This window comes from Bubalus bubalis, chromosome 14 (genome assembly GCF_019923935.1).
Source record: "Bubalus bubalis isolate 160015118507 breed Murrah chromosome 14, NDDB_SH_1, whole genome shotgun sequence".
NCBI lineage: Eukaryota > Metazoa > Chordata > Mammalia > Artiodactyla > Bovidae > Bubalus > Bubalus bubalis.
In genome coordinates, this window is record NC_059170.1 from 29,834,811 (window position 1) to 29,853,501 (window position 18,691).

An 18,691-nucleotide genomic window follows, 5' to 3' on the forward strand; every position below is an offset into this window, starting at 1 on the left:
GGGTGGGCGCCCAGATATAGCAGCGCGGGGGCCAATGGGCGGCGTGGCGGACAGGGCGGGCCGGGGCGGGCCGGGGCCGCCCCCCTCCTCCTGGGGGCTCCCTTTCTTCTCCGCGGGGCGAGATTCCGCTGCGGCCTCCTCGAAGCGGCGCCCCCCTCACCCGCTCCGAAGGAGAGACCCCCCTGAGTGGGAGAGGGCGGCTGATGTGGCCCGAAGCTTGGCAGGGGGCGGCCTTGTGGGGGCTGTCAGACTTTCAGAATCAGACCCCCGGGCAGGAACTGGGGGCGGGGGCGGCTGCCTTCCCAGCAGATTCTGACTCCAAGGGAAGTTCACCTTGGGAAAAGTGCTTTGTGTCTTGAGGGAGCTGCTTTGAGTTACCCCGAGCGTCACTGCTCGCTCGTCCTTCACCTACATGTGGAACTTGCAGCTCTGGGAACTTTGAGCCTCCCCCAACCCCCACCGCTCCCCAGGTCTGTTCATGGGGTTAAGGGAGATGTTCACCGTGTCCCCCACCGCGCTCGCAAGCGCTGGAAAATCGGCAAACCGCAGCAGCTGAGTACCTGGAGGAGAGGGTGGATAGCAGGCACCTATAGCAGAGCAAGGGAAGGGGTCCAGTGGGTGGAGCCCAGAGCCTCATCCCCCTCCCCAGAGCCTGACTGACCAGTTGTAATACTGGTTACCCAGTCCAGTGGGCCAAGCCAGCCCTGCTGCAGAAGTGAGGCTGGGTCAGGTGGCAGGAAGAGGGGCCTTCACCTGGGCCATCAGACCCCTGAGGATGTCCAGAGGAGCTGCCAGCCTCATTGAAGTCCCTTCCCACCCCTTCCAGAGGGTGCCTGGGTTCCCAGACCCTGAAGGGTGTTCCCCAGGCAGGCTGCTCCCCTGCCCCCATGCTGAGGGTGGTTCTAAGGGGGCTGTGAGTGTGTGTGTGTTGGGGGTGTAGGATAAGTTTTCCCTCCTGCACATCCACTGGCAGTCTGTGAGCTCTGTAGCTCCACTACCTCCTCAGGAGCCCCATCCCATGTGTTGAGAGCTTCATAGTGTGTGACCTCAGATGATGGTGATCCTAGGTGTGGGTGGCCAGAACTCCTGGATCCTCTGTCCCTGGTAGTCCCTCTAGGCCACAGTCAGGGCTTATGAGGGGGCAGGTCCCCTGTGGGTCTGACAGCTCCCGCAAGCTGCTGCTCCTGAGCTGTCCTGGGGAGAGGCCAGCACCCCCACAGGGGTCCTCCGCCATGAAGTCAGTTGTGTGTGCATTCCGTCCTCAGCGCAGGCTCTGTCATGTAGGGTTGGGTGGCTGCTATCAGGTTTCCACATCTCCCAGGCTCTGGTGCCTAATTCATGGACACTGAGCCCATGCTGATGGACTGGGGACAGTTGAGGGGGTCCCCTTGAGTCTGGGGGGAGTATTGGCTTTTCCTGGCAGGTAGACAAGAATGGGGGGGCCTGAGGGTGGACTGGTGTACAGCCTCTCCCAGATGTGACTGTTTCCCTTTGACCAATGTGGGTGGACTGGGGTTGGGAGAAGAGACATGTGAGAAAGACTTGGGCTGAAGGATGGGTCCATGGGACCAGCATCTGGCAGAGGTGACATCGCCCTGCAGCCTTCTGGGTGTGGTCTGGGGTCAAAGGCCTGGCTCAGCCTGAGCAGCAGGAGTCTGAGCTGATCACCACTGGGCTTGGGAAGGTGGCTTCTGGTTCCTCCACTCCAGCCCCTGACCGTGTGGTGGATTTTTGGCTCCCTCAGGGCCCTGCCTGGCCCCATGCAGTCCCTGAGAGCCTAGCGACTCAAGCTGCTGGGAGCTCTGTGGCCAGAATTACCTCACCACCAGGGCCCCACCCCCCAGGAGGGCTGCTTCGCCTGGCGCCAGCCACTGACCCTCCCTCTTGGCTGAGCTCCAGCACTCAGGTGTCCGGCTGTCACGTCCTGTGAGCTGGGGCTCAGCAAGGCAGGGGAGAGCCTCCTGAGGCGACCCCCACCTCCTCGGGGTCAGGCTCCCTCCTCTGTGTGCTGCCTGGCAAGGCTGACATTAGCTCTGGCCCACCATCCAGATGGGAAAACAGTGGGGTGGGAGCTGCAGTCAGGGTGGCCCTGACCTTGGAGCCTCAGGGCTGGGGATACACCCCAGGGCTGTGGAAGGGCTGTCGTGGGTGTGACCAGTTGGTCATCAGAGTGTGTGTCGGTGTGTGGTCTGTGTGTCCGTGTCTGTCTGCCTAGGTGTGGGGATGAGGCTGGACTCTGCCATAGGAGATGAGGTCCTGTGGGGAGTGGAGGTCTGGCCCTGGACATCCACCAGGGGAGGAGTTCCCAAAGACTTCTCTGGCCACCAAGCTATGGCCCCCAGTCCATCCACAGTCTGAGGACATTCCTATGTCTCCAGGACCCACCTGGTCCAAGTCTGCTGCTGCCCACTTTGGGAAGTCCTGTCTGCAGCCCCCCGTCTCCCCAGACAGGAGGTGGGATGGTGGGCAAGCTTGTTCTGTGAGCAGGGGCTGGCCTGGGCGTCCAGTGGCCGCTGCCTTCCTGGCCCTCCACCCGTTCCCTCTCTCAGCCTGGACTGGACCCCTAGGCTCTGGGCAAAGCCTGCAAGGGATTCTGGGTAATCCCCTCAGTGCCTCTGAGTGGGAGATTTGCTGGGCTCTGGGGGTGGCAGACCTCCCAGGCACTGCCCGGGGCATAGACCTCACAGGCTCCTAGCCGCCCAGGCCTGGCTTGCTGCAGGAGCAGGAGCGGGCCTGGGACCAATTACTGAGTCCCTAGAGGCAGAACTTCCCTGCTCCTAGAGGGCGGGAGCAGGGTCCCCATCAGTTACGGGTCCAGGTGGAAAGGTCTCTGGTCTCCTGACTCCTGGGCTTTGGAGCCAGGCCACCCAGTTCAGGCCCTGCCTTGTGGTCCTGAAGACCGGGGCTCAGGACTGGCCCAGATCCTTCCGTTTGTCCTTGAAGCTGCCCCAAAGGCTGGATGGGGGTGGGGAGGCCACCCGATGGCCTAGAATCAAGTGGGCACACTCCCCATGTGCATGCATGACTTGCCTAGCAGCAGGCCTAATCCTGGGGGACGCTGGAGCTCAGGCTTGAGGTGGCTGCCTTGTCCAGCCCATACCTTCCTGCTCTCAGTCCTGGTGTGCAGAGGGCCATGGGGGTGCAAGGGAGCTGGTGCAGTGCTCACGCTCACAGGGCAGTGTCTCAGAAGTGCAGGGGTCAGGGCACAATTTGCCACTGTCACTGTCGTGGGGACCTGGAAGTCCTGGTTAGAGCTGGGTGGTTTAGGAACTTAGGTGTCAGTGTGCTCGTGGGGGTGCTTGTGGGGCATGTGGGAGAATGGCACCCCTGCAGGTCCCAGGGCTGTGGTGCAGGGTTTGGGTCTGCCCCTGAGTGCTTCAGACTAGCAGGACCAGGTGGGTAGGGGGGCTTCTCTGGGTTGAAGGGGACTTGTGAGTTGGGGGTGGGGGCACCGAATGTAGCCTGTGTGAGGAGCCCTCTGGGACGGTGGCTTCACCGGGGCAAACGGGCTGTGGCCGGTCATGTTAGATCACTTTTGTGGATGTCCCAGGTGTCAGGGTCCGGCAGGGGCGCTGTGTTGGATCGGAGCTGGGGTCCCAAGCAGGGCGAGCCCTGGGGCATTGTGGCCATGGTTGTTCTCCAGTGTCCTGCATTCTGTGTGGGCCTCTCTTGGTGCTCAGCGGGGGCTCCGTGGGAACAAGGCGGGGCGGTCGGGGGAGCCCCCAGGCTGCTCTCAGTTTCCATGGCAACAGCAGGGAGGAGCCAGGAAACACCAGCTCAGGAAGGAAGGCCACAGCTGCGAGGAGAGAGCGGAGGGCCAGCCTGGCTGAGCAGGCGCCAGACACCCTGTCTGTCCAGTTGTCCGGCACAGCTAGCCTGCCAGGTCTATTGCTCTGCCCTTGGCTCCACCCCCATGCCAGTCAGTCCGGGCTCAGGCAGCTGCTAGAAAGGCATCTTTGCTCAGACCTTGGCGCCCCAGGCCTGGGTGATACAGGAGTGGTGCCCTGGTTCCCTGGAGACTCTTGGTGGGACAGAGATGGGCTCTCTGTGTGCCCTGGCTGGGGGGCTGTGTATTGACACACTTGGGTATCCTGAGCCCCCACCCTATGACTACCCTGCTCTGGGCTGGCCCAGCCCCTCTTCTCTCCTGCCAGGCTCTGCTAACAGTCCTCATTTGCCCTGGGAAGCATGGAAGGAAAGCCAAGCCCTCCAGGTGGTCATTGGCCCATGGGGCCTGGTGGGCACTGCCACTGTGTGTTTCTTTTCTACTGAAGCCCTGGCTTTGGTAACAAGTGGTTCTGATGGTCCAACCGATTGTGACTGCTAGCTGGGCTGGAAGGCAGGCCTGTGTCTTGGGGACCAGCCGCCCCTTCTCTCTCAGGCTCAGGAGTTACCCATCCATCCACCCATTGGCTACTCACCCACTTGAATAGGTCAGGCCCTGTTTCAGGAGATAGGCGTGTAGCTGCGAACAAAACAGACCCAAGCGCTGCTTGTGGGGAGTTTCTGTTCTGTAGGAGTGACAGACAAATCAACAAATCCACAAAAAGTCAGAATCCAGGGTGCTAGGCTGTGGAGGAGAGAGGGGCTGTGTCAGGGTGCTCACTGCCTGTCCGTTCAGGAGGGGACCGTGGAGCCAACCCTGAAGAGTACGTGAAAGCAAGGAAGAGACACAGGGGGAAGAGTGTTCTGTGAAGAGGAAATAGTATGTGCAAAGGCCCTGGGGCAGGCTCGTGCTGGAGAGGGGACCAGGGCTGTGGGAGGCCTGGAAGGTCTTGCTTCCTTCTCTGAAGAAGACATGGGGGCTTGGGAGAGTTTTGAGCAGAGGAGCAGCATGACTGGATTTAGCTCTCCACTCCACGCTGCTGTGTGGAGGGAGGTGGCCCAGCGTAGGCAGAAGGAAGTACTCACCACCTCTCCACCCACAGAGAAGGCAGGGGTCGCTCTGAGAATGGGGCCTGGCTCCTGGGCCCCCTGGTCTGCTGCCCCCAAAGGAGTTTCCTTTGTTTCTCTCCACCAGGGAAGGGCTGGTGTGCCTGGACCCCTGGGAGGCACTGCCTTGGGGACCCCTGTGAGTTAGACCTCCTGCTTTCATCAGGGCCCCTGACCCTGCTTCTGCTGGGGCCCCTGGGGAGGGGGAGGGTGGAGTGGCCGCCAGCCTGGCGGGCTGGCAGGGCAGGGAGGGCGGTGTTTCTGGGAATTGTGTGGGGGAAGCGCATTGTTAGAGCGAGCCTGGAGCAGGCCGCCAGGGCCTCTGCTGCTGGCCTCTGGGGGGTGCCTCCTGCCTCCCCAAAGTGCTGCTTCTGGGGGAGGGAGCTGGGCCTGGGCCAATCCCTGGGCGGGGCTGGGACTTTCCAGGAGAGGCTGCTGGGGGTGGTGCTTCTTCCCATTCTGCAGACCAGGAGACTGAGGCCCAGAGAGAGCACTGGCCAGATGAGATGTGCACTGGCATGCAGGATGGAGGACTTGGGCTGGACCTGGTCCCTGGTCACCGCCCTGCCTGAGCTCAGAGGCCAGGACCTGAGGGAGGCCTGAATGGGACTGGCTGGGGTCAGAGCCCTGTGGCCCACGGGTGGGCTGGAGGGCCTGATGGAATAAGGCGCGGAAACAGCTGGGCACCAGGGTCAGGGAAGCATTGCCCACAGCACAGCAGAGGGAGTGGGGGTTTCTGGGACTGCAACATCTCCCTGCCCGACCCCTGTGGCCATGGGAAGGGGGAGGGGGCTCCGTGTGAGTTTGGCAGCACTGGGCTTCCCACCGAGGCCCCTGCCCCAGCCAGAAGGGAAGCAGGATTCGACCTGCGGGGGTCATGGCCAGCTCTGGGCAGGCAAGCGTGGGGACACAAATAGAAAAATAAATGGCCTGAGCTTCCGATGTTTCCGTGGTCTGAGGATGGGGGAGGGACAGGCCTCTGGGCCAATAGTGCAGCCTGTCTGTGTGGGATGGACCTTGAAGTGTTGTTGGGGTGTCCCCAGGCCGCTGTCAGGGCTGCATCTGCCCACAGAGAGCCCCTGGGACAGGCCAGGCTCCCCACAGAGTAGGGCCCTTGTGGGCAGACCCATGAATCTCTCACCATAAAGGGGCCAAGTGTGGAAGACCCCTGCAAGGTGGGACACAACCCTTGCGTGACTTGGGTTGTGTGCCAGTACCCCAGATACAGCAAAAAGGATGTGGGGTCTGGAGCCCCAGTGAGCACCCTGCTGTGGGTATAGCCAGGTTCACTTCACGGTCCTGAGGTCACCCTGCAGGCACAGGTTTCTGGCGGGGGTTGGAGGGGGGGAGGATCTGGGGGCCCAGGCAGCTTGCTGGGGTAAATTCCTTGGAGGAGGAAGTTCCCAAGATTCAGTAGGGTCCAAGGGGTCTTGGGTGGATGGTGACTGTCCTGAGAAAGGTTCTGGAGGTCATGAACTCATGAGAGGACCAGGAACTTCTAGGATGGAGAGTCAGGGGTTTGGGGGTTATTCAGTCAATACTACTCCAGCTTGAGCCCTGGCCAGAGTGGGACTCACCCCCAGAATCCACACATGAGGGTCTCTCTCCAGGACTAACCACAATCTCACCTGGGCTGCTTCATGGTTGTGGCCAGAACCAATTGGACCTCCTGGCCTGGCAGGGGTGGGGGTGGAGGGGCCTGGCCCACAGGCCATCTGTGGCTCGCTCCCGCCACCCAGAGGCCTCTGCTTGGGGCCTGCAGGCCACAAGACCGGACACCGGGCCTGGACCCTGCATGGCGTCACACTCCGCCCCTGTGGCGGTGGCTTCCATATGGGACTGCACCTTGTCAGGGTTCAGGGCTCCCGTCACGGGGCAAAGGGCTGTAGTCCCCAGGTCCAGCTGGGAAGCCCCCGCCTCCCGTCACCCACCCCCACTTGCCTGTCCACTCTTCCCAATCACCCTCCCTCCTCCCACACCTCCTGATAGCTGGTGTCTTGGTCTCTGTTCATCCGCAGCCTTGGTGGCCTCAGTCAAGAGCCTCTGAGCCATGCCTGGCTCCTCATGAGCTGTCTCTGTGGTCCTTGCCAGAGGGAGGAGGAGGAAGGCCCGAGGTGGGTTTTCCTCCTGGCTGGGCTAGGGCAGGGCCCTTGTGCTCAGCTGACAGCCCCCTCTTGCCTTCCTGTCCCAAAGTAAGAGCCCAGGTTGCCATGGAAACAATTACACTGAAAGACAGAAAATTATTTTCTAAACTGTGGGATATAGAACCCAAGCGCTTCTTTATTGGTGCAGCGCAGGGCAGCAGAGATCGTGGCAGGATGCTGGGGGCATCAGCACAATGGCTGAGACATGAAGGGGCTCTAGTCTGTGCTGTGGTCAGTCCTGGCCCTGCTGTGATATGTTCATGGCTTCATTCATAACTGAAGGGACAGTATGCATCCCTTGAAGAGCAATGTAGAGGCGACTGGGAGGCTTTCCTATGGGGTTTCTTTCCTGCCAGGGGATGGTCTCTGACTCCCAGGTTGAGACCCTGTCCTATTCCCTCCCACCTGGCCCAGTCTCCCTCCTCAGCTCACAGACCTGCCCTGTTTCCATCTCCCCCATCCCCCTAGCTGGCCCCTGACTTGTGGTCACCCCTGCCCCTTTTAGCAGCTTGTATATGGTCACTGGCTGGGGGACAAACTCCAAACCCCTGTAATACAGCCCCCAATCCCTCAAATCCCTGCCCTCCTTGGGGTGCCCAAAGTTCAGTGTCCACCGGGCTGGCTGGGAGGCCTGTGCCTCTGCCATTTGAGGACAGGGGACAAACCCCCCAGGCTCCACCCACCCTTGGGGATAAGGGGCAAGGCTTTTCCTTCTTAACCAGCTCAGAGGTCATGCTTGAGTCTTTGTGGCTTAAAACGTCCAACCCAGCCACACATTGGAAGCCTCCCTCACTTAAACCCCGGCACTGGATGGGGTTAGGAAAGTGCCAGGGACCTTGAAGATGTGGGTAGGGCCCTGCCTCTGGAGATGCTGAGCTCAGCCATGGCTTCTGACAAGCCTGGAGCACAGGGGAGAGAGTGTCAACCCATATGGTCAGCATACAGCAAAGCACTGCAGATATATGTCCGACAAACTGCTTCTGGTCCCTAACACTAGAGTCAGAAGGAGAGGATCAAGAAAGGCCTCTCAGAAGCATCACCTGTGCTGTCAAGAAGGGTCCATGCCAGACAGTGACTCAACCTTAGTGGAGGCACCAGTTGGGGCAGGGTCTGGGCCATCACTGTTAGGGAGCCAGCCTCGAGGCTAGACCCCATCTGATTTCTCCCCAGGATAAACCAAGACAAAGTGCTGGGGATTAAGCAAAATGGCTGTCTGAGGAGGCCTTACAAATAGCTGTGAAAGGAAGAGAAGCGAAAAGCAAAGGAGAAAAGAAAAGTTATACTCATTTGAATGCAGAGTTCCAAAGAATAGCAAGGAGAGATAAGAAAGCCTTCCTCAGTGATCAGTGCAAAGAAATACAGGAAAACAATAGAATGGGAAAGAATAGAGATCTCTTCAAGAAAATTAGAAATACCAAGGGAACATTTCATGCAAAGTTGGGCTCAATAAAGGATAGAAATGGTATGGACCCAACAGAAGCAGCAGATATTAAGAAGAGATGGCAAGAATACACAGAAGAACTATGCAAAAAAGATCTTCATAACCCAGATAATCACAATGGTATGATCACTCACCTAACCCGGACACCCTGGAATGTGAAGTCAAGTGGGCCTTAGGAAGCATCACTACAAAGCTAGTGGAGGTGATGGAATTGCAGTTGAGCTATTTCAAATCCTAAAAGATGATGCTGTGAAAGTGCTGCATTCAATATGCCAGCAAATTTGGAAAACTCAGCAGTGGCTACAGGACTGGAAAAGTCAGTTTTCATTCCAATCCCAAAGAAAGGCAGTGCCAAAGAATGCTCAAGTTTAGTTCAGTTGAGTTCAGTCGCTCAGTCGTGTCTGACTCTGTGACCCCATGAACCGCAGCATGCCAGGCCTCCCTGTCCACATCCTAGAGTTTACTCAAACTCATGTCCATTGAGCCGCTGATGCCATCCAACCATCTCATCCTCTGTCGTCCCCTTCTCCTCTCACCCTCAGTCTTTCCCAGCACCAGGGTCTTTTCAAATGAGTCAGTTCTTCACAGCAGGTGGCCTATTGGAGTTTCAGCTTCAACATCAAGAATGCTCAAACTACCGCAAAACTGCACTCATCTCACACTCTAGTAAAGTAATACTCAAAATTCTCCAAGCCAGGCTTCACCAGTTCCTGAACTGTGAACTTCCAGATGTTCAAGCTGGATTTAGAAAAGGTAGAGGAACCAGAGATCAAATTGCCAACATCCTCTGGATCATCAAAAAAGCAAGAGAGTTCCATAAAACATCTATTTCTGCTTTATTGATTATGCCAAAGCCTTTGACCGCGTGGATCACAACAAACTGTGGAAAATTCTGAAAGAGATGGGAACACCAGACCACCTGACCTGCCTCTTGAGAAATCTGTATGCAGGTCAGGAAGCAACAGTTAGAACTGGACATGGAACAACAGACTGGTTCCAAATAGGAAAAGGAGTTTGTCAAGGCTGTATATTGTCACCCTGCTTATTTAACTTATATACAGAGTGCATCATGAGAAATGCTGGGCTGGATGAAGCACAAGCTGGAATGAAGATTGCTGGGAGAAATGTCAATAACCTCAGATATGCAGATGACACCACCCTTATGGCAGAAAGTGAAGAACTAAAGAGCCTCTTGATGAAAGTGAAAAAAGAGTGTGAAAAAGTTGGCTTAAAACTCAACATTCAGGAAACTTAAGATCATGGCATCTGGTTCCATCACTTCATGGCAAATAGATGGGGAAAGAGTGGAAACAGTGATAGACTTTAGTTTTTTGGGCTCCAAAATCATTGCAGATGGTGACTATAGCCATGAAATTAAAAGATGCTTGCTACTTGAAAGAAAAGTTAGGACCAACCTAGACAGCATATTAAAAAGCAGAGACATTACTTTGCCAACAAAGGTCCGTCTAGTCAAAGCTATGGTTTTTCCAGTAGTGATGTATGGATGTGAGAGTTGGACTTTAAAGAAAGCTGAGCACTGAAGAATTGATGCTTTTGAACTGTGATGTTGGAGAAGACTCTTGAGAGTCCCTTGACTGCAAGGAGATCCAACCAGTCCATCCTAAAGGAAATCAGTCCTGAATATTCATTGGAAGGACTGATGCTGAAACTGAAATTCCAATACTTTGGCCACCTGATGCAAAGAACTGACTCATCTGAAAAGACCCTGATGCTGGGAAAGATTGAAGGCGGGAGAAGGGGACGACAGAGGATGACATGGTTGGATGGCATCAGCGACTCAATGGACATGAGTTTGAGTAAACTCCCGGAGTTGGTGATGGACAGGGAGGCCTGCCGTGCTGCAGTCCATGGGGTCGCAAAGAGTCGGACAGGACTGAGCGACTAAAGTGACTGAGTGACTGAGGCCTCCAGGGTCCCCGAGACCACAATTCCGGCCAGAGCGCTCAGGGGTTCCGCGCAGGACTGGGGTCGGGCAGCGGCCCCCTGGACTGAAGAAGGTGGCGAAGGAGGGCTCAAGGGGTGGGGAGAGGGGACCGACCCCAGCGTGCCTTAGCGGCCTCTTGCAGTCGGACTCGGGTCGCCCCCGCGCGGTGTCCGGAGGGAAGTGCAGCGTTCGGCGCTGCGGCCCCTATGCACGGCCGGGTCCCGTGCTGCCGCAGCGCCCTCCGCCGACTAACCGGCCAGCGCGTGTGCAGGCCTTGGGCGGCGGCCCGGGTCAGAACTACACTTCCCAGGATGCCTTGCGCGCCTACCTGGCTCCTGGGAGTTGTGGTCGGGAGCGGGGCGGGCTCGTGCAGGGTGGGCGGGAGCGGGAACTACATGTCCCAATATGCAGCGCGGCGTCGCGGGGGCCGGGGGTTTGAACGGAGGGTCTCCCGCCCGTGGCGGGGCTGCGTCTACTGCGGAGGGTGCGGGAGGCTGCGGCTGCCGGGGCCGGGGTCCGGGCCGGGAGGCTGAGGCTGGCACGGCGGGCACTGGGGGCCCTGCCCCCAAGGCGATGATGGGCAAGGAGGAGGAGATAGCGCGGATCGCCCGGAGGCTGGACAAGATGGTGACCAAGAAGAGCGCGGTGAGGGGCGCGGGCCGTCAGGACCCCGGGACCCCCGCCCCGCCGAGCCCCCGCCGAGCCTGCCGAGCCCCCGTCAGGGTCGCGGTGACCATTCGAAGGGCAGGACGAGGCTCCGCCCTGGCAGAGACTCTCAGGACGCGGGGAGACCCCCGCCAGAGGCCGAGACCCCCGTCCTGGGCCAGCCCTACCCTTCACCTCGCACCCACGGCAGAGGCCGCGATCCGACCTGGACCTTGTCCCGGGAACCACCCGGTTTGGACTCAGACCCCAACTGTCAGGCTGAGACCCCGCAGGCCTGGGATTCGCCCGCTTCCACCCCTCACTCCAGACCCCCTTGGGAGGCCGGGCTGGCGGAGACCCTCCTCTGCCCCGCCCCTCCAGGCCTCGCTGAAGTCCGGGCCTGTACAGCCCTGACTGGCCGCCCGCCGCCTTGGCCTTCCTCCTGCCCATCCTAGGCATCCTCGGAGTCCCCCAGAACTCCCTGCCAAGGCCCACCCCGACTCAGAGCCCTCTGTCCCACCTTAGGTCTCCCACATCCTTTCTCCGCCTTCAAGAGTTTGGAGTGTGAGATTGGAACCCTTGTTCCCTGGAGCTGTGGCGCCTCCCCTACCTCTGCCTGGTCTGGGGCTGCGGAGGCCCCGACGTCTCATTTCTTCAGCCAGCCGGCCAGAGGGCTTTCTTGGGTGGGAAGGCCTTTTTTTTCCTTGTCTGTTCAGTCACCCAAGAACCAGGTTGCCCTAATAAATTCTTTCCCTTCCATAGCCATGGCTCAGCCAGCAGCTCCTGGGGAATGGGTAAATGCGTAGGCACCTCGGGAAAGAGCCCTTGGAGGCCCTGAGCCTGCCCTGGGAATCCCGGGGCTGCGGACTCCAGCCAGCCATGCTCGCTGTGGGGCTGGTCCTCCGTTGTCCCTAGGCCAGTGAATCTTTGGGAAAGACTGAGCTGGGGCTCAGAGGGCCTAGAATTGGGCCTCCAGTTCCAGGCCCTTCTCAGTTTTGGGCCTAGGTGACCTGCGTACCCTCACAGGAAGCATCTTTGCTCAGTGGTACCTGCCTCGAGGGGTGGAGGGGGTCCTGCTGCTCCTAGAGAGGCTCAATAAACAAAACGTGCTCTCTCCCCAGACTCAGCTCCTGGGGTGGGCGAGTGGTGGTGGGAGTTGTGGGGGAGGTTCAGCTTGGAGCTTAAGATGCCTGCCCAACCACCCCAGGGCTGTGTGCCTTCACTGGTGGTTTGGGGCTGGCTTTTGGGCTGAGCATGGTTGAGTTGGTCTTTGGACAGGGTTCTCCACCCAGGCGGTGGAGGGGGCTGGTCCCCATGCTGTCATTCATCCATCAAGCAACAGCAACAGCACTGCCTCGTCCCCAAACCCTGCACCATGTTCACACCCCTGGGAGGCAGTGGGCAGCCCAGAGCAGGGGTGTGGGAACGTCTATGGCTGTTTCCAGAGATGCCAAGAGAAAAAAGTTGCTTTCCCCAGAGGAGACAAAACAAATGCCCCCCAGGTAGGGGCAGAGATGGGTCATGGGACCCAAGGAGGACTGAGTGGGGCCAGGCAGGGCTAGGGGAGGGGATACCTAGGTGGAACACCGCGTGGATGGAAGCCCAGGGGCAAATGAGGAGGGGGGACAGGTATGGACTGGGAAGGGCGTGAGGAGGTTTGAGGCACCATGGACCGGTGAGTGAGAGCTGGCAGAGACTTCTGGTGGGTCCCAGTGCCTTCAAGTCCCCTTGGGGAGTAGGGGGCCATGACTGGGAATCCTGTTTTATGCCTCCCTGGTCCGGAGGCATCAGAAAGCTGGTATCCTGCAGCCTGGGGCTCCATTTTGGGGAAGATGATTGCTGAGTTGCGCTGTGCCCTTGTCTCTGGTGACCGTTTGTCCCCTGTGAGGAGCTTACCATAGGGCTGGACTCTGCAGCCCGAGGGGCAGGACTTGCCAGGGGTGATGAGGGGGAGGCTGCAGCCTGAGCAGAGATGCTATCCAGTCTGGGGAGGGGCAGGTTGTGCCTCTCCCACAGCTAGGCTGCCTTGGGTGGCTGCCTCCCCCATGTCCTCAGACACACACACGTGAAACCTCACTGGTGGGTTCCCTGAGGTTTCTGTGGAGGAAGGCAAAGCCCAGAGCGGGTGGGGTGGTGCAAGACCTCCCCGTCGCTACAGAGCTGTGGTTTCAGCAGAGCTCTACGAGGAGATGGGGGCAGGTGTGTTGCTGGTGGTGGGAGGAGAAGGGCCAGAGGTCCTGAAGGGCCCCAGGGAGCTGCGTGGCGTCATGTGGCTCGTGTGTGTGTGTGTGTGTGTGTGGCTTGGAGGAAGCAGACGTGGGCGAGAGTGCTGGTCAGAGAAGGGAGACAGGGCTCTGTTGGGCCAGGTGAGGTGACACGGCTGGAGGGAGTGAGTAGGGTGTGGGGGTTCATGTGAGGAGAGCAGAGGCCCCTGAGGTCTTGGCCTCAGCAAGGGGCGCTGAGGAGAGGCTGCCAGAGTTACATGGGTGGAGGACATGGGACCAGGCAGGAGTGGGCACTTCTCAGGGCTGTGTTTCTTCCTGGTATGGTGCCCCTGCCAGGGAGGGCTGTGGCCCTTTCCCCTGTTGGCCCTGCGGTGGTGGGTTGGGATTAAGTGCAAAGCCGCTTCCTATATCATGCCTGCATTCCCGGGGCATCTGACCCAGGTGGGTGTCCAAATTGTCACTGCCTGTGTTTGTTCCCCCAACCCTCATGTGTAGGATGAGGGGGGCTCGCCCACCGAGAGCTGAGAGTCATTTATGTGGGTCCTCCCTTCTTCCAGGAGGGAGCCATGGACCTGCTGCGGGAGCTGAAGGCCATGCCTGTCACACTGCATCTGCTGCAGGTAGGGCCCCACGAGCCCCCCAGCTCCCAGCACCTGGCAGGGCTTCCTGCCCCCGCCCTGCTTTCGGTTGGCATGAATCCCTGTCCCTGAGGAAACGGTCCCTGCCTTTCTCTGTTGCTCCATGAGATAGGAATGGGCATTCAAGAGAAACTGACGGTGTTTCTCACTGAGACTCGTGCAAATGGAATGGTCACCCTCAGGAACGGCGCCCCCTCCCCTTACTGGTCCCCAGCCTTGCCCTGTGGGAGTCACCATGGGTCTGTGGGGAGGGTTTGCCCGCTGCCCCCAGCCTGGCCACTTGCCTTGCAGTCCACCCGTGTTGGCATGTCCGTCAATGCCCTGCGGAAGCAGAGCTCGGACGAGGAGGTCGTCACACTAGCCAAGTCCCTCATCAAGTCCTGGAAGAAGCTCCTGGGTACGGGTCAAGCAGCCTGGGCTGAGTTCGGGGGCAAGGGGCACCCAAGACTCTGGCCCCTCGCTGGGCAGCATTGGGTAGGGCGCCAGCTGTGCTGTCCTGGAGCAGGAAGTGACCAGTCTAGGAAGCACCAGGAGGAGAGGGGCCCCATGAGGAGGGAGGGGAGAGGTGGAGGGGGACTGCTCTGAGCCCTGGAGGGGGAACCTGAGGGGGAGCTGGGGGAGGTCACGTGGGGAAAAGTGTCAGGGCAGCCAGGGGGCAGCCCCGGACCTGAGGCAGGAGAGCTTGGAGGGGAGATGGAGGAGGAACAGGTAGGAAGGACATGGGGTTAAGAGGAGGATGGGGGGTGGTCTGCAGCCATTCAGAGGAAGTGGGGCTGTGGGGTGACTGGGATGCCACCACTGGACCCCGAGGTGCCCCTACCTTCCCAGCTCCTCCTGGGCTCTGTCCAAACCCTCAGGAAAGAGAGCTGCATGTCCTGGGCTCCATCTCTGGGAGCTGTCACTCTATGGAGAGTTTCTGTACTCAGGAGACCTTTCCAGGACCTTCATTGGCCGGGGAGAGAGGACCCTGGTCTTCAGTAGGAAGCTGGGGTTGGAGGCAGGGTCCGAGGGCTGGGGCTGTGCCTTGGTGGTGGTCTGCCCCCCTCGCTGGCCCTGCGCTGCCCTCCTGGTCTGCCTTCTCCCGGCCAGCCCTTCCTTCTTTCCTGGCACCTGTAGATGCTTCAGACGCCAAAGCAAGGGAGCGGAGGAGGGGCGGGTCTCTGCCCACGTCGTCCTCCAAGGAGGCCTCCGAGGCCCAGGACCCCAGGTAGCGCGTCCAGAAGGCACATGCCTCCCCTCCATGGCCCCGCTTTCTCGGCAGACCAAGGTGCTGAGTTCTGGGAGCCCTGGGGTGGGGGAGCTGAGGTCCCTAAAACACATTGGTCCTTCCCGCTCCTTGGAAGGGACTCTCCCTGGGGTTAGCCTCTTGCTGCACACTGACCCCCTAGAGATTCCTCTGGGTCTTTTCAGCCCCGAGCATCTGAGGGGAGGCTGAGTCTGCCTGGCTGCACACGGCTGACACACACCCTGAGCAGGCCTGGGGGAGCCTGCTGCTCTCATCCCCAGCTCCAGGCCCAGTCCAGGGGTGGTTCTCACTGGCCAGCTCTGGATATCCCCCTTGGCCTGGTGTCTGTTGATGCTGGTCCCTCCTTCCCTGGGGGTGCCCCAGCCTGTGGCGTGATGCAGGTTCTGGAGCCATGAGGCCTCTCTGCCGCCCTGGTGATGGCTGTGGCTGAGAGGCAGCTGTGCTCTTGACTTCACTGGGCAGCAGTGGCCAAGGGCCAGGAAAAGCTGACCCTGAATCCATGGCATGGCCTTGTAGAGACGTGGGCTCATCCGCCCACCTGCACATGTTTTTCTTTCAGGAAGCTGCCTGCTTCCACTGACTTCCATGGAGATCATGGGGTCACGAGATCCAGGGGTGTGAGAGGAGGGCTGGCTGGACACAGGGGGTGCCCAGACCTGCAAGGGGTGGGGCTGCCTGTGTAGTGGTACCAGGTTTTGGGTGACCCCTAGCCCCGACCTGGCAGTCTGCATCGGGCACTGTGGCCCCATGTTCCAGGCCTCCCTGAGGCAGAGACCCCATCTGGGATTGTGCCCCACCCAGTGAGCCTCACTGCCTCTGGCTGGACTGCATGGACACGCTGGAGCTGACTGCAGATGGGCAGGGTTGTGGGCTGCTGTCAGAGTGGAGCAGACGAGGTCTGGGGGCATCGTGGCTGTGACGTTGGCTTTTCTGGGGACCACATCTCATGGGGGTGCATGTGGCCCGAGTGGGCCTCTCTCCAGCCGCAAGAGGCCAGAGCTGCCCAGGATGCCCTCAACACCAAGGATCACCACGTTTCCCCCGGTGCCAGTCACCTGTGACGCTGTGCGAACCAAGTGTCGTGAGATGCTGACCGCTGCTCTGCAGACAGACCGTGAGTGCTTGGGTTGGGGCCACACAGCACACCTCAGGGTCCTGGCTCCTGACACACACTCCATTTCCAGGCCTGGGCCCTGCCTGCCTGCAGAGGCCTGAATCCAGCTGGTTGCTGCTGCCCTTGGGGGTGGGGATCCCACACAGGTTGAGGCGTGGGGGTTAGAGCTGGCAGGGCTCTTTCTTAGAGCTTGTCAGGGCTCTTTCTTACAGATGACCACGTGGCCATTGGTGCAGACTGCGAGTGCCTGGCGGGCCAGATCGAAGAATATATCCTTTGTATGGGGGCTGGGCGCTGGGTGGGCTGCAGTTTCTGGGGGTTGCAGGGTTAACCAGGCCCCGTTCCCTTGGCAGCCACTGCTTGGTCCCCTTGACAGGGAGTTGGGCAGTCGGGGGCCCTCCTAGACCCTATGGAGTCTGACCGCGCCTGCAGTGGACTTGGGTCCCAGACCCTGCACCTGCAGTTGGGCCTCAGCCAGGAATGTGTCAGTGTCCGGACCCCGTGTTGCTGGCTTTTCTGACACGGTCCCCACAGAGAGGCCCTCAATAGCCCAGGGACGGGTTGGAGGGCAGGGCCTTGGCTTTGGGACAGGTCCTTAAACACCTGCACGTATCTTCCGGGACGTGGGAAACACAGACATGAAGTACAAGAACCGCGTGCGGAGCCGCCTCTCCAACCTAAAGGATGCCAAGAACCCCGGCCTGCGGCGCAAGGTGCTGTGTGGCGCCATCACGCCCCAGCAGATTGCTGTCATGACCTCAGAGGTGAGCCTACCGGGGGCGCAGGGGGCTGCCCTGGGGGCTGCGGACTAAGCATGTGCCCCTCGCCCTAGGAGATGGCTAGCGATGAGCTGAAGGAGATCCGCAAGGCCATGACCAAGGAGGCCATCCGTGAGCACCAGATGGCACGCACAGGTGGCACACAGACGGACCTGTTTACCTGCGGCAAGTGCAGAAAGAAGAACTGCACCTACACGCAGGTAAGCGCTGGTGGCCTCTGGGGCCCTGCCCTGCCCTTGCTGACAGCTGGGTCCCACTTGCATGGACGCACATGGGGTGTGCTATGTGAGAGATGCTGAGGTTCGGGTCTGACTTCAGCCTCTGACGGGGCTGGAAGCTGCCTTCACCTTTAGGGCCTCCTCCTTGCCCAGGTCCCCAGTAAGCAGCCTTCAGTGGTGGGTATAGTGTGCTCTGAGTCACTAAAGTTGGGGGGGCCTGGCCCAACTGTGTTGCTGCTGGCAGGAGGATGGATGCCCGGTAGTGGCAGTGGGAATACACTGAGTCATGGAGGTAGACACTGATGGGGCCCCAAGAGATGTCAGGGGGCCCTGTAAGCAGAAAGCAGTTGGGGTGGCTCCAAGGTTGGGGTCGCTGGGTAGGCTCAGCCCAGGTCATCCAAGAGGGCCAAGGTGTCATGAGGCCAGTGCTGCCTGAGGATGTAGGGGGTGCTCCCCAGGTTGTGACTCCAGGGGAAGTCCTGCTCCCAGGGCCCTCCAGCTGCCAGTAACTGAGGCCCTGGGGCTGGGTACCCCGCCATCACGGCCCTCCCCACAGGTGCAGACCCGCAGCTCTGATGAGCCCATGACCACCTTCGTTGTCTGCAATGAGTGTGGGAACCGCTGGAAGGTAGGGGTGAGCCCAGGCCGTCCTGTTCTTTGGAGGTGGTTGTCTGAAGTGTGAATTCGGGGATGGCCATGCCGGCCAGTCTCTTGGGAGCTGTGAAGGTGGTGGATGGAGACCCTAGCCCTGCCTCCTGCCCTCTGGGGTCCTGCAGGCCACATGGATGCTGCCTCTTGTCTGTTTCTTGCAGTTCTGCTGAGCCCTTGTGCACGTGTGCCTGCAGCCTTGGGCCATGGCCAGTGCTGGCCAGTGCCCTTTCCCCGTCCTCTGCTGACAGATACAGACACAGCTTCTTGGAAACCTGCCCTCAGAAGGCAGCACACCCTGCCCCCTGTCCTACCTGCAGTGCACCTTTCCCCTCAAATCATTAAATGTTTCTTTTTGCCACCGTTTTGTCCCTAGCCATTGGTCCTGGTGGGCCACGCACAAACTCAGGCTTCAAGCTGGGTCCCCATCCCCTCACTTCTGGTCTGTCACCCCCACCACCCGCTGCTGTAGGAACAGTCCACCTGGGGCCAGGTGACACAGGCTTGGCCCGGTGGGACAGCCCTGGAGGGAAGAGCCAGTGTGTGCCCATGGCGGGGCAAGGCTGGGTATGCATAGCATGAATGGTGGGAGGGGTCTTGGGTGCACAGAGGACCCAGGGTCTCAGGATCTCTCCAGGTACTGCAGCTTAGGGTCAAGGGATCATGCAGGGAGGTGAAATCTGGGCCCACAGCTGTGCCTGCCTGCAACCCTTCAG

At 59.8% G+C, this 18,691-nt stretch overlaps 1 protein-coding gene across 3 annotated transcripts; it reads left to right on the forward strand.

Moving 5' to 3' along the window:
• The first annotated feature begins 10,861 nt into the window (after positions 1–10,861).
• On the forward strand, positions 10,862–18,336 carry TCEA2 (transcription elongation factor A2). Of its 3 annotated transcripts, none has more exons than XM_044927438.1 (10): positions 10,862–11,107; positions 13,890–13,952; positions 14,262–14,367; positions 15,087–15,177; positions 16,200–16,330; positions 16,528–16,599; positions 16,940–17,094; positions 17,166–17,309; positions 17,884–17,955; positions 18,140–18,336. In XM_044927438.1, exons 1-10 carry the CDS (start codon positions 10,868–10,870, stop codon positions 18,146–18,148), a joined length of 1,083 nt encoding a protein of 360 aa, XP_044783373.1. In that variant the 5' UTR covers positions 10,862–10,867; the 3' UTR covers positions 18,149–18,336. The 3 variants fall into 3 exon arrangements, with proteins under 3 accessions (XP_044783373.1, XP_025119698.2, XP_006045516.2); XM_025263913.2 differs by having other exon boundaries at positions 10,864–11,107; positions 17,163–17,309; XM_006045454.3 differs by having other exon boundaries at positions 10,866–11,107; positions 16,543–16,599; positions 17,163–17,309.
• The last annotated feature ends 355 nt before the right edge of the window (positions 18,337–18,691 follow it).